A 13,574-nucleotide genomic window follows, 5' to 3' on the forward strand; every position below is an offset into this window, starting at 1 on the left:
GAGAAGCCACAGGCGTATTTATACCAAGGGCCCATAGATGCTATTGAGTCTGCAGGACTCTGCTTGTGACTCCTCTCACCTTAGTGATAAACTGGCCCCTTGGGCATCTCTCTGGGCCCTGGTTGAGCAAGAACATCAATCAGGACTTAACTCTTAGTCAATCAGGTCTGATTAATTGATGTCCTCATTCTTCCAACATGTTGTAAAACAAGGCATTCACCAGACAATCAAAATCTCAAAGCAAATAGTTATATCCTCACCACTGCCAATACTTGGTTCTTTCAAAATTTGGATCGATTTTGACCTGTAGAACTGAGGGATGAGTGAGGCAGTAGTCACCTAAGAAAAGAATTGGTCACCTGTCAAATTTTATGTAGATAATGCAATGTGAGATTAAACCATACAGTCAATGAGTAGCATAATGTGTTTAGTTGGTCCACAGTTAAAATACATTTATTTGCTGTTTTACATTTCATTTTTTATATTAATAAATATGAAATGATACGTGGCCATTTGCTTTATACCCCACATGAGATTTGAATGTATTCTTCGGGTGACTAGATCAATATTCAGTGGGGACAACTTGAAACTCAATAATAGCTTTAGTGATGGCTTTAAGGATGTACTCTCTCTGGCCTTTCCATCTGTGTGGTCCTTTTCACACACATCACAGGGATAGTACCCATGGGGTTTAGAAGTAGCAGCTAACCTAGAAGTGAACAGCCATTTGATGAGGATACTGTGAGGGGTATGTAGGAGTGATGGTTGGTGATTGTTATGTGGGGGAAACCTACTGAAAAATGGGACTGTGTGTATATGCCATGTATGTTCTTATTTGGGTACATCAAGGAATAAAGTTATAAAGTCATCAAGGAAAGGTTGCTTTTTCTTTGTCACACCAAACCAAAGTGAACCATTCTCAGAGAACCACCATCTCCAATCTCCTGAAACAAAAAGAGAAAAAAAAAATCACACTCTGGAAGATGGAATAAACTGATTATTGATTTTATAGTGGCTAGATAGCTAATAATTTAAAATATAGCGGGGAAAAAGTACTTTAAATTATTTGTAATATAAAGACCCATCTTACTGGTAAATTTTAATTCACTGTCTCCTCCCTACTGGGAACTACCAAAGTAATTTGCTTTGTTCATCCCTTTTCATATTCTACATCATATTATATTTATTTGTACATCTATATACATATCGACATCTACATACATAGACACATATATAACACATATGCACATGTACACACACACACATACATATATATCCTTGACTTTCCCTTTCTCTGGATGGTCAGCTCGGTGAGGATAAGAAACAGACCTAGTTTACTTTGTATATCCATAGGGTCTAGCATAGTGACTTAGAAACAACAGGTATTTTATCAATGTCTATTGAATTTAATTTGAATTATTAAAATCAGAGAAGGAAGGTAGAATACACTTACTATATGAAATACAAGAAAGTCAAAGTTAGAAAAGACCAATTTTAAGTTGAAATTTAAAAATCTATGATATAGAAATTTGCCACAAAGAAAAGGTAAAAAAATCTACTAAAATAAAACACTGTTACAATAACGAGAGCGTCTTATTTTTGCTTAATTTTAGTGAATTATTTCACAAATTTTAGCAAATTAAAATTAATTTTAACTGAGAATGTTGTCATGTCCCTCGAAGTATTATGATCTAGAATATTACAAAAGTAGGCCTGAAAGTAAAGACGCAAAAGTGTTTTGACAGGGAATATTTTGGGTGTAAGTCCTATATGGAACTGCAAAGATAGACTCATCATGATTTTCTGCCCCTGCTGGTTTATGACAAACTTCTTTCCTCACTCACCTTTTTTCCATTTCCCCATCCTGTGGAGGAGAGTCAGGCTCATTGAAGAGACAGAAATCTAAGACATTATTGAATGAGACATTGAAAGAGACAGGAAACCAGCTAAATGGAGAGTGAAGGTGTCCGTGTGTTATTTGAGAAAGCAAACTACCTTGCTACACCTTAAGAAAGAGTTAAAATGGTAAAGGTGAAAGGTAAGGATGATTGCAACACACGGTGGCATATATGGCATAGGAATTAACATTGATATTTCTCTTAAATTATAGGTTAATCTGAATATAATTGAACTTTGTTAACTAGTCACCTCTCATTTGAGATATTTCCTAAGTTATCTCTTGACTTCTTCTAAGTGATTTCCAGAAAGTCATTGCCTTTGAACTACATGCAAACAGCCACACCCCAAAGAAAATGTAGCCGTGGAAAGTAAGGGAAATGAATGTAGGTGTGTGTGTATATTGCTTATACACAGAACAAAAAAAACACCCTGGAAAAACAAGTAAGAAGAAGAATGAGTAATTTAATACTGCCTGGGGCTTGTGTGTGTGCTGGCAAGTTCAGTGGAGTTTGGGTAGCTTTTGGTTTAATAAAAAAAAAAAGAAGAAGAAGAAGAAGAAGAAAACCCCCAACAACCCACAAAAACCATTGTAAGTACTAACATTTCCCCAAAGCACCAACTCCATCTCTTGGCCTGCGAACTAGGTTAAAATGTACTTTGCATGATCTTACAGTAGTTATGAGAAGCTGTAGATCCTGTTAAGTTTTAACTCTATTATCACTGCTTTGTTGAATTATAGTAGTGACAGTTGCTTAATTTGCCCAAGGTTGCTGAGATTGATTACTTTTGGATGCCCAGACTTTCCATACCCTTTGATTCCATGATTAAATCATTCTCTTGAATTACTATATTCTTTGCTGCTAGTCACACAAATCCTTCTCTGGACCCTATTTTTAAATAAAGAGGGACCATAGAAATATATAGTCAGATGAAAAGACATCAACCCCAATCCCCCTTTTAGGATTTCTTCCAAACCATTTGAGTTAGATGAGGATTAATCCTATTTTTAAAGACTTAAAGAGAAAGAGATTCTACAACTTTTCACAGTATCCTGTTCCAGTGTAAGCACCCTGGCTGTACCTTATTTCCCTCAGAGGATGTACTAAAGATTAATGAGATAATAGCAGTAGGAGCTTAGAGACTGCCAGAGTTAGGTGGAACTTTAGAGACCACCTTGGCCTAATCTCTTAATTTAAGAAGCTGAGGCCTAGACAGGCTAGTTGAGTTGCAGAGCTGGGATCTGAAGTCACATCTCCTCTTGACTCCAAGCTGAATATTTTCACCTGGACACCATCGGGCACATAGGTATGCATTTCCAAATGTTGAGAGTATCGGTACTAGTACTGGGTGGCGATCTCAGAGAGTATCCTCAAGATAAAAAACTAGCCTTTAAAAGATGCTAAGAAAAACGAAACATCTGTGACTATATAGGCATATGTGAGCCAGGATTAAGGAATTTGTGTATGCATGTATTGGTTTTGGCCACGCTCATTTTATCTTTCTTGCCTACTTTGGTAGGTGATTTTATTTAGAAAGTAGGAAGTTGTGGCTGTGAAGGAGATTGATCTTCATTTCATTAAGTGCTAAAAAGTGTGCTCACCTTTGATTGAAAGAGGCTGCATGTTAATTCCTGTAGTAATTTACAGAAGCAACAAAAGGGTTTTCCCCAATCCCTCATCTGGTTTCTACATTCATCTCAGTGCATTTTCTGAACCACACCCTTATTGCATTACGTAATGTTGGGTGATACCAGGTCACCTTTCCTTGTGATTTTTTTAAAAAGTGTATCCTAACTGTCGTAAGCAAATTCTACAGACAAGTCAAGGTCTGCTTTTAATTTGAATTAGAATTACTACTTAGTTAATGTGTAAAAGCTAGCATTTGTCTACATTTTACAGTTAAAAAGTACTTTATATGAATTATCCAATTTGATTTTCACAATGGTTCTGTGAAATATGTAGTAGTGTGACCCTCATTTTACAGCTAGCCTTTTTAAGCCTTAGTTTTTAAAAGTAATTTGCCTAAATTGAAACAACTAATCATTGGACTAATTCAGGCCTTTTGACTCTTTAGCCTGATAATCTTTCTACTATTAACAATTTTAGATGATAATTTCCTTTGTTATTTCAAATGATTATCTCAACATCAATCAATCAACCAGCATTTAAGAAGTGCTTGCTATGTGCAAGCACTCTGCTAGGGGCCAGGGATACCAAAACAAAGAATGAAAGCGTTCCTTCTTTCAAGAAGTTTACATTCCAGTGGGCAGTATCATAAATCAGATTTCCTTTTTTTGTAGCTTTATGGATGTTTTTCCATTGAAGTATAAATATGGCTAATAGAAAATTTTAGTAATTGCTTGTATTTACAAGTTGTTTTATAGTTTACATGGTTTCCCTCACAACTGTGAAGTAATACAGGTATTCACAGAATTTCAGTGTTGGGAGGGTCCTTGGGAGCCATTTAATCCAACCTGAAAAAATCTTAAAAGTGGGCATCCGGGCTTTCCTTGCAGACTGCCACCCAAGATGGCCCATACCACTTTTGGTCAGCTCTAGTTGCTAGGAAGCTTTCTCTGCCTTCAAGTCTAAAGTGGCTGCCCCTACCGTATTGCTTCTGGTTCTCTCCTCTCTTGAATCAAGCAGATGCAGACTAAGCTCTCTTCCACACGACAGCTTTTCAACATGGCTATTGCTCCCGCCTCCCACACCCTTTTCCAGGCTAAATCTCTCCAATTTCTTCACATGGTCCTCATCTGGCACGAAATGAAGGCCTTTCACCAATGAGGAGGTGTGGTGGAAGGGGCACTGAATCAAGAGTCAGGATGTGGGTCTAAATCTTACCTTTGATCAGACCATTGCACAAATCTCTTATAAAACCATGAGTTTGGACTAAATTACCTGAGGCGCCAGTTCTAGATCTCTGATCTCTGGCTATCCTGGCTTTCCTGATTACCTTCCTCTGGATATCCTCCAACAGAGGGGCCAACCTTGAGGCTCAGATGCAGAACATCCAGAAAGCAACCCAAACCAGGTTAAGATGAAATCGGGAAATGTTTAATAAAATAAATAAAAATATAACATGCCTTAGATAATGTTAATTTGTGGTTTTCTAAGTCAATATGCAGCTAGGTGGTGCAGGAGATAATGCCCTGGGCCTTGGAGTCAAGAAAACTCATCTTTTTAAGTTCAAATCTGACCTCAGATACCTCCTAGCTGTGTTACCCTGGGCAAGTCACTTCACCCTGTTTTCCTCAGTTTGTTCATCTGTCAAATGATCTGGAGAAGGAAATGGCAAACCACTCCAGTATCTTTGCCAAGAAAACCACAAATGGTGTCATGAAGAGTCTGACAAGACTGAACAACAATGAAAAAAGTCAATATGCAGCTACAGGCATCTGTTTTGATTTGAATTTGACACCATTGCTCCAGTTTATCAGGGTCTTGCCTATGACCAGCACTGAACATCACACTCCAGATGTAGTAGGATCTTCTCTCACCTTCTCATTTCTAGAAGCTATGACTCTTTTCATGAAGCCTAAGGTCATGTATGCTTTTCTGGTGGTCCTATCACACTATTGACTCACATTGACCTTGTAGTCTGCTTAAAAAAACAAAACAAAACCTAAACCCACAAGACCCGGGATTTTTTTCCCCCAAACTTCTATCTAGTCATCTTCTCCTCCCTCCTTGTACTTGCAGATTTTTATGAGCCCAAGTACAAGATTTACATTTTTATCCCTGTCATATTTCCCCTTATTAGATTGGGCCTGGCAAGATCTTTTTGGATTCTGACTCTGTAATCTTATCCCTCCCAGCTTCATGTCATCTGCAAATATGATGAGTATACCATGATGAGTGAGCCATGCCTTATTCAATTCAGTAATACCAATGTCGAACAACACAGCTCTCTGGGGATCCACCGGAGGCTTAGTTTTATATTTAGATTAATTGTTAATGACATCTTTTTGGGGCCAATTATTCAGCCGGTTCCAAATCTACTTAACTGTACTATTGCACTATTGTTTCTCTTATGCACTGAGGGACATAGTGGGCAAAGATAGGCCTGGGTGAAGACAGTGAAAAATACATTGGAAAACAGGGCTCAGTAGTCAGAGATGGGAAGCCGAAGGTTTTTAGACTGTACAGGAAGCCTCACGTCTATACATGATGAATATTTTCTTCACAAAGGAAGTCAGGAAGACCTGGACGCTGTGAGCATCAAATAGGAATACAAAAATGAAAGTGATTTTTCTAGACATTGATACAAATGTTAAATGGCACCAGGCTCAGCCCTAGTTGCCAGGTGTCATGCAGAAGACACTCTTGTTCAAGTCTGCCTTGGATTAGGCAACTTCTGTGATGCTGTGAGCTTGTGCCATGTGGAAGGTGGTGTAGACCAGGGAAGTGAGGAAAAGCCTTATGTAGAAGGGAGCATTTCACAGAGTCTCAGAGGTAGATGGAGGCTCAGAGATCCTCAAGTTCCATACATAGAAGGACAGAAATCTCCTCTCCAATGTCTTCAACAACTGGTCATCCAACCCTGGACAGAGTGACGGGGAGCTTACTACCCTGTGGGGTACTGCATTCTACTTTTTTGGCCAGCTCTGTCAGGAAATTGTTTCTGTAGCACCTTCATCCACGGCTCCTAGTTCTACTCTCTGGGGCCATGTGGAACAAGTCTAATCTCTTTCATTTGACAAACTGTTAAATATTTGAAGATGGCTATCATGTAGGAGTGAAGTGTTCTCTCACTGAGGCTAAAATTAATCACTTCCTTCAATCAGTCTTTGTTGGGCATTGTCAAATCCTTTTACCATACTGGCTGTCCTTCTTTGGATACCTTCCAATTCATTATTTCTTATTTTATTATTATTATCCAGTCCTTTCTAAAATGTGCTTTCTAGGACCAAAAACTGTATTTCAGATGTGGTCTGGCTAGGTTAGAGTAGAATACAGCTGTTCTCCTCTCTGATTCTGTATATGACCCTTTACTTGCGTTGAGTCAATGAACACCCAGTTTTTTTTCCCTGATAACAGCTATTTATTTAGTTACCTTGCCTCTATCTTATGCTTCTGAAGTTGATTTTTTTAAATCCAAATGTATGACTTTAATTTTATCCCTGGGAAATGATATCCTATGAGATTTGATCTACACTCTGATCTAGATCTAGACTACTAAGATCTTTTTTGGATCCTGAATCTTATCTGTTGTATTAGCCATCCTTGCCAGCTTTAATGAATGTGTTGGAATTCAACAGGTATGAGGGTGAATGAGGAGATTGTAGGCAAAGGGAGAAGCATGAAAAAGGTAATAAACAAGGTGGGAATTCTCAGAGCATATATATTTATTTTTTGGCTGGGTGGAGAGAGGTTGGTTGAGGGGGCAAGAGTTGTCAAGTTTGACAGGAGTACGTGGAATGGAATGATGCCATGGTTAATGTACATCCACTGGCTAATATCTTTACCCACTATCTAAGTAGTGCTGGAGTTGGTGGTAGTTAGATTTGTAGTTAGTTATATCTTTGCAGTTAGTTATAGCTTTGCTGTTCTTACTGGGAGCTTTTAACACATTAAAAAAAATATTAAAAGCCAATAGTCCCAGGGTAAAGGGTAAACATGACAATAATTTTCCAGTTTTGACAAAGATCATTTTGATGTGCTAATGGTTGACGAAGAGTCATGCCATCAGGCCTTTACCAGAATTGCTAATAAACAGAATTTGTCATTCTTTGGAAATTAGCTAGTTGTGAAAATTAGAGAATAAATAACATAGAAATGATTCACATTATGTGATATATAGATGCACTTTGGTGTACCCAAAGTGCCTAGAGCTCGGCCTTTGTATATGCCTCCAAAAGACTTTTAATCATCTTGAACAATTTGTTTAGAGCCTAGTAGTAATGCTCTGTCCAAGCCTGAGGGGAAGAATAGGTTTAAATTAAACACTGATTGAAAACAGTTTAAGATTAAGGCAAAATAAATTATCTTTACATATTTGTTTTTCTCTAGGTCATTCTAAATCATCTTTATTCTTTTAACTAGGTGGCATAATGGGCAGAGTGCTGGGCCTAGAGTTAGGAAGACTTATGTTTCTGAGTTCAAATCTAGCCTCAGACACCTACTAGCTGTGTGCCCTTGGGTAAGTCACTTAACCCTGTTTGCCTCAGTTTTCTCATCTGTCAAATGAGCTGGAGAAGGAAATGGCAAACCACTCCAGTATCTCTGCCAAGAAAACCCCCAATGGGGTCATGAAGAGTCAGATGTGACTGAGATGGGTGAACAACACTCATTTGGCAGCTAGGTGGCCTATCTACTAGAGTGTCTGACAGAATCAAGAAGATCTGTATTCTGAATTCAATTATACCTCAGACACTACTAGCTGTGTGACCCTAGGCAAGTCACTTAACTTTTGTCTCAGTTTCCTCATCTGTAAAATGGGGATAATAATAGCGCCTACCACACAAGGTTTTTGTGAGGCTCAAATAAGATTTCATATATATATATATGTATATATGTATATATGTATATATATGTGTGTCTCTGTGTGTGTATGTGTGTGTATATATGCATATATACACACATTTGTATATGCATATATATATGTTACATATAAAATATTATTTTATGTATTATATATCTTTGTAAACCTTAAAGCAATATATAAATTATTGCTCTTCTTATTCTTACTGACAATCAGAAGTGGAAGGACTCTTAGAAATAACCCAGAATGGTTGGCTGATCCATCTACGCCGGTGCAGCCGGGTGCTAGCAGAAGAGGACTTGAGTCCAAGTCTCCTGGATCTGACTCCAGTGTTTTTGCTCCTCATTTCAATAGTTTTTATTTTTATTAGGGAAAATAATGTACTCGAATACAAGAACGGGCTAATCTTTGCTTCCCCGTTAATCAGTCTATGGTCAGAAGACCTAACTTTGATCCCTGGTTCTGCATTAGGGTTGGTGTTGGCTAATATGGAAGTTCCCTTGGCATCTGTAATTTTTAATTTCCTGTGAAATGAGGTGGTTGGATTAGATTGGGGGTTCTTAGCTTGGGTTCATGGACTGATTTCAGGAACTTGGATAGGAAAAAATTACTCTTTATTTCACTATAATTGGTTATCTTAGTACTCCTATGTATTTTATTTTGTGCATTCAAAAACATCATTCTGGGGAGGGGCCCATGGACTTCATCAGCTTGTCGCTCCATCACAGAAACAGGCTAAGGAGCTCTGGACTCAGTGATCTCTGAGGTTTCTTTTGGCGTTTTATGAAATTCACTAGGGATAAATGAGGCACTTGGATTAAAAAGATCAACTTCACAAGTATAAGATAGGGAAGGCCTGGATAGACAGACAGCAGTTGCTTTGAAAAAGGTCTGGAGGTTTTAGTGAAATTCAACCCAAGATAAGTCGGCAATGTAATGTAACAGCCCAAAGAGCTAATACAATCTTCAGCTGCATTCATGGGAAGATATAGTCCTACTGTGCTCTGCCCTTGTCAGACCTCATCTGGAGTGCTGTGTTCAGACCTAGACATCAGGCATAAGAAAGACATTGATCAGCTGTCACTGATTACTTTTGAGTGTCCAGAGAAGAGCAACCAAGGGAGTAAAAAGTTGAGTTCATGTCATATTGGGGTCAGCTGAAGGAGCTGACTTAGCAGTTTTAGAAGAGAATTGCCAGGGAGAACATGATGGCTGTGTTCTAGCATTTGGGGGTCTGTCATGTGAAGGAGGGGCTTGAATTATTTGGTTTCTCCCTAAAGGGCTTAACCTAGAGAGCAATAGGGGGGAAGTTGTAAGGAAGCCAAGTTACATTCATGTCAAGAAAAACTTCCTAACAATTAGAGCTGTACAAAGGTGGTAGTGGGCCATTGTGGAGGGGGAGGTGCTCTCGGCCTCGAAGAAGCACAGGAGGAAACACACTTACAGCACAGGCCTCCTCTTGTCAGGCATGTAATAGTGGGCAATTCCTTCTCTGTATCGGTTGAACGAGATGGACACTCAACCTCTTGGATTCTCTGATTCTATGATCCACAACCATACAAAGTTTGTTTGGACTTATCTTTCTGTACCATGCTATCTTTCTAATTCCTCACTATGTCCTTTAAAAAACAACATGCAAGCATGTTTGTAGGTAATTAGGGAAAAGCTGGAAGATGAGTATGTGGGAGGGAGAGAGGGAGAAAGAAAAGAAGACAAAGAAGAGAAAGAGGAAGAAGAAGAGGAGAAGGAGGAGGAGGAGAAGAAGAAAATAAGAAGAAAGAAGGAGAAGAAAGAGGAAGAAGGAAGTTTGAGAGATTAAATTAAAAATAGCTTTTGGGATAAAATCCCTTAGTTCTGTTAAACACTGCAACATAATTTAGATGATCTCATAGACAAATAAATCATGGGTCATCATTAGGTGAGCAGCTAGATAGCCATGTTTCACAAAGTACTGCTAAACTCTTCAGATTGATATCATGGAAAGAAATCATGGCTTTCCCCAAAATGACCTTTGATATCACTGTCAGAGACAATACAGCAGAGTAACTGAGTAAATGATCCAGGAGGGTGCTTTGTATATTCTGTGCACAAGTTCAGCTTTCTACAGCTTCAACATAATTATATATCTATATATCTATATGTCTCTCTCTCTCTATATATCTATATATCTATATCTATCTATCTATCTATCTATCTATCTATCTATCTATCTAGGCAATTGGGGTTAAGTGACTTGCCCAGGGACACACAGCTAGTAAGTGTCAAGTGTTTGGTCTGGGGCCGGATTTGAACTCAGGTCCTCCTGACTTCAGGATCAGTGCTCTATCCACTGCACCACCTAGCTGCCCCGCAACATAATAATCTTAAAACATAGTAACCTAGGTGAGATATGAAACATGCTCTTTGTTTTTCACGTGAGCCTTAAATATCTTATAAATATTAAATGAAAAAATGTGTTACCTGCTCTGTGTAGTCTTCTCCTAGTTCTCCTTTAAAAACAAGAGATTACTGGAATTTAATTCTGTAGCATTGTACTGGAACTCAGTAAAAAAAAAAACCTTTTAGATTATTAGCATAAATTTCAGTTTATTTATTGTAAAGCACAGCAATTATTAAAAATAATTGCATTCCAAATAAATTGAAATGCTGAACAGCCTTAGAGAAAGTTATGTCTAAGACACAATATAACAGATGAAATTTTATCAACAACATATGACAACATTTGATGAATTTCTACCACGTAGATTCCCATGTGTATTGTGGGTGATGTCTGTCATTGATCAGAATATCTGTACATTATGCTTATCTTGAGATTTTTGTTTCCAAGATAATAGTTTAATTTAGAATATAAAAATGTGTCTTTAACAAATTCTGTGGGGTAGGTGTTCTTATAATCTGTATTTTACAAATAAGGAAACTGAGGTTAAGAGAGATTAATCAACTTACTCAAGGACACACAGCTAGTAAGTGTCTGGGACAAGATTTGAACTCAAGTCTGACTCCAAGTCTAGAGCTTTATCCATTGTACCAGCCAGCTGCACTATACTGTGGCTAACATTAATTAATAATTGGTAAACATGAAGGTTACTCCTACTATTGACACATTTCTCAACCTAGTGGCTTTTTGCCTAATGTTAATTTAACTGGGTTTTAAAAAATCTTTATTAGGAACTATTGGGAAATCATGTCTATGGAGCCTGTCAATTGGATCAATTTTGCTTATGTTCACTATTGTTCTCAATACTAATTGTTGGCATTTCTTAAAGACACATTTTTAATATTCTAAACCATTCAATGTCAAGACAAGGAATCTTGTATGACTCTGAAATTTGCATGGGAGACCAATTTATGGCCGCATTTTGCTCTACTAAATGGAATGCTGTTTTATAGTCAACAAAAATTAAGCATGGTGGGATTTTGCGTCCTCTACTTATTTTACTAAACTGTGTAATGGTAAAGATGTGGTTTTCTGTAGAATATCTCTTTGTGAAGCCTTGATTTTTCCCCTTCTAATTCCTTCAATGTGGATGTAGATTATTCCTATACAATTTCTTATGGATGAGAAAGTAGATGTAGGAGTCAGTATTTTCTCCGTCTCTCAGTCTCTCTCTGTCTCTCTTTCTCTCTTATTGGCCAATATGAAGGTCAAGATTTTTCATATCTTTAGTTTCAATCAGTCAATTGGCAACAGGACCATGTCTTCCCCATCCTCAAAAAACAAAAACAAAAACAAACCACTCCCTTGATCCATCCACTCCCACCAGTGATTGTTCTCTATCTCCCTTCCCTTGGTGGTTAAACTCCTTGAGAAAGTTGTCAACAACAGATGCTTCCATTTTCTTTTCATGTTCTTCTTGACTCTCTACAGTCTGGCTTCTGACCTCATCATTTAACTGAAACTGCTTTCTCCAAAGTTACTCATGATCTCTGAATTGATCAATGTAATGGCCTTTTCTTAATCTTCAGCCTTCTTCACCATTCTCTAATGTCAGACACTGTCAATTATCCTCTCCTCCTTGACATCCTTTTCACTGTCTGTGACTTTGCCCTTCCATGGTTCTTTTTCTACCTGTCTGACTGATTTTTCTCTGTCTCCTTTGCTAAATCTTCATCCATGTCATGCCTACTAACTGTGTCCCACATGGTACTGTTCTGGTTCCTCTTCTCCCTCTATAGGATTTCATGTGGCAATTGAATCAGTTCCCATAGTTTCAATGACTATCTCAGATCTGCTTGTCCAGCCTTAACTTCTCTCCTTATCTCCAGTTTCATATCCCCAACTGTCCATTAAACAGCTTGAACTGTATGTCCTTTATGTATCTTAAATTCAAAATATCCAAAACTGAACTCGTTATCTCTCTCCTCCCCCGCTGCCCCGCAACTCTCCCTTCTTCTTAACTTCCCCATTACTGTCAAGGGTACCACTATGTTCCCAGGTATCCAGGCTTTCAATCTAGGTACCTGACATACAGTAGTTGCTTTATAAATGCTAGTTGATTGACTGAACCTGACCACAACTCTGCGTCTCAACTATCTTGTCTACTTATGTTACTGTTCACTCTCTTGTATGTATTACCCCAAAATGGCTGGCACCCCATTTTTCCTATTTATTCATTCAATAACTGTTTATTAAATATATATTCTGTGCAAATTACTGAACCGTTTGCTAGGGGAGATACAATGATTAAGATGACACTATCTCAGCCCTTTAGGAGAGAAGACACACACACAAATAACTATAATATAAAACAGATTATGTGCATGGCTATAAAGTGGCATGGTAGATAGAGTGCTGGGCCTGGACTTAGGAAGACCTGAGTCCAAATCTGGCCTCAGACACTTACTTACTCCCTATGTAACTCTGGGTGAGTCACTTAACCTTTGCTTGCCTGTTTCTTCATCTATAAAATGGGGCTAACAACAGTACCTACCTCCCAGAGTTACAAGTATCAAATCAGATAATAATTGTAAAGTGCTTAGCACAGTGCCTATCATATAGTAAGTGCTATATAAATTTAACTATTGTTGTTACTGTTGTTATCTCCATTGAGGTCCCATCACTAATTTTCAGGTGGAGTCTGCACAGCCCAAGGTCTGGAAGCTCCCACAGAGGCAGCTGGGTTTTGAGTTATGGGCCTGGCAAAGACCAATTTAGGGGAGTTCAGAGAAGCTTGTCACCACATTATTGGTCA

The 13,574-nt window shown here is 38.2% G+C and overlaps 1 protein-coding gene across 6 annotated transcripts in view; it reads right to left on the minus strand.

Annotated features, from left to right (window-relative positions):
• Positions 1–426: 426 nt before the first annotated feature.
• The window catches only part of WDPCP (WD repeat containing planar cell polarity effector), a 361,091-nt gene continuing 347,943 nt past the window's right edge, over positions 427–13,574 (minus strand). For all 6 annotated transcript variants that reach the window (XM_020985463.2, XM_020985462.2, XM_020985466.2 and 3 more), the window contains 2 exons: positions 10,843–10,871; positions 427–944 (listed from right to left, as the gene is read on the minus strand). In XM_020985463.2, coding sequence (XP_020841122.1) covers positions 894–944; positions 10,843–10,871 — 80 coding nt within the window. In that variant the 3' untranslated portion in view covers positions 427–893. The remainder of the gene's footprint in view (positions 945–10,842; positions 10,872–13,574) is intronic.

This window comes from Phascolarctos cinereus, unplaced genomic scaffold, assembly GCF_003287225.1.
Source record: "Phascolarctos cinereus isolate Bilbo 61053 unplaced genomic scaffold, phaCin_HiC Scaffold_2;HRSCAF=192, whole genome shotgun sequence".
Taxonomy (NCBI): domain Eukaryota; kingdom Metazoa; phylum Chordata; class Mammalia; order Diprotodontia; family Phascolarctidae; genus Phascolarctos; species Phascolarctos cinereus.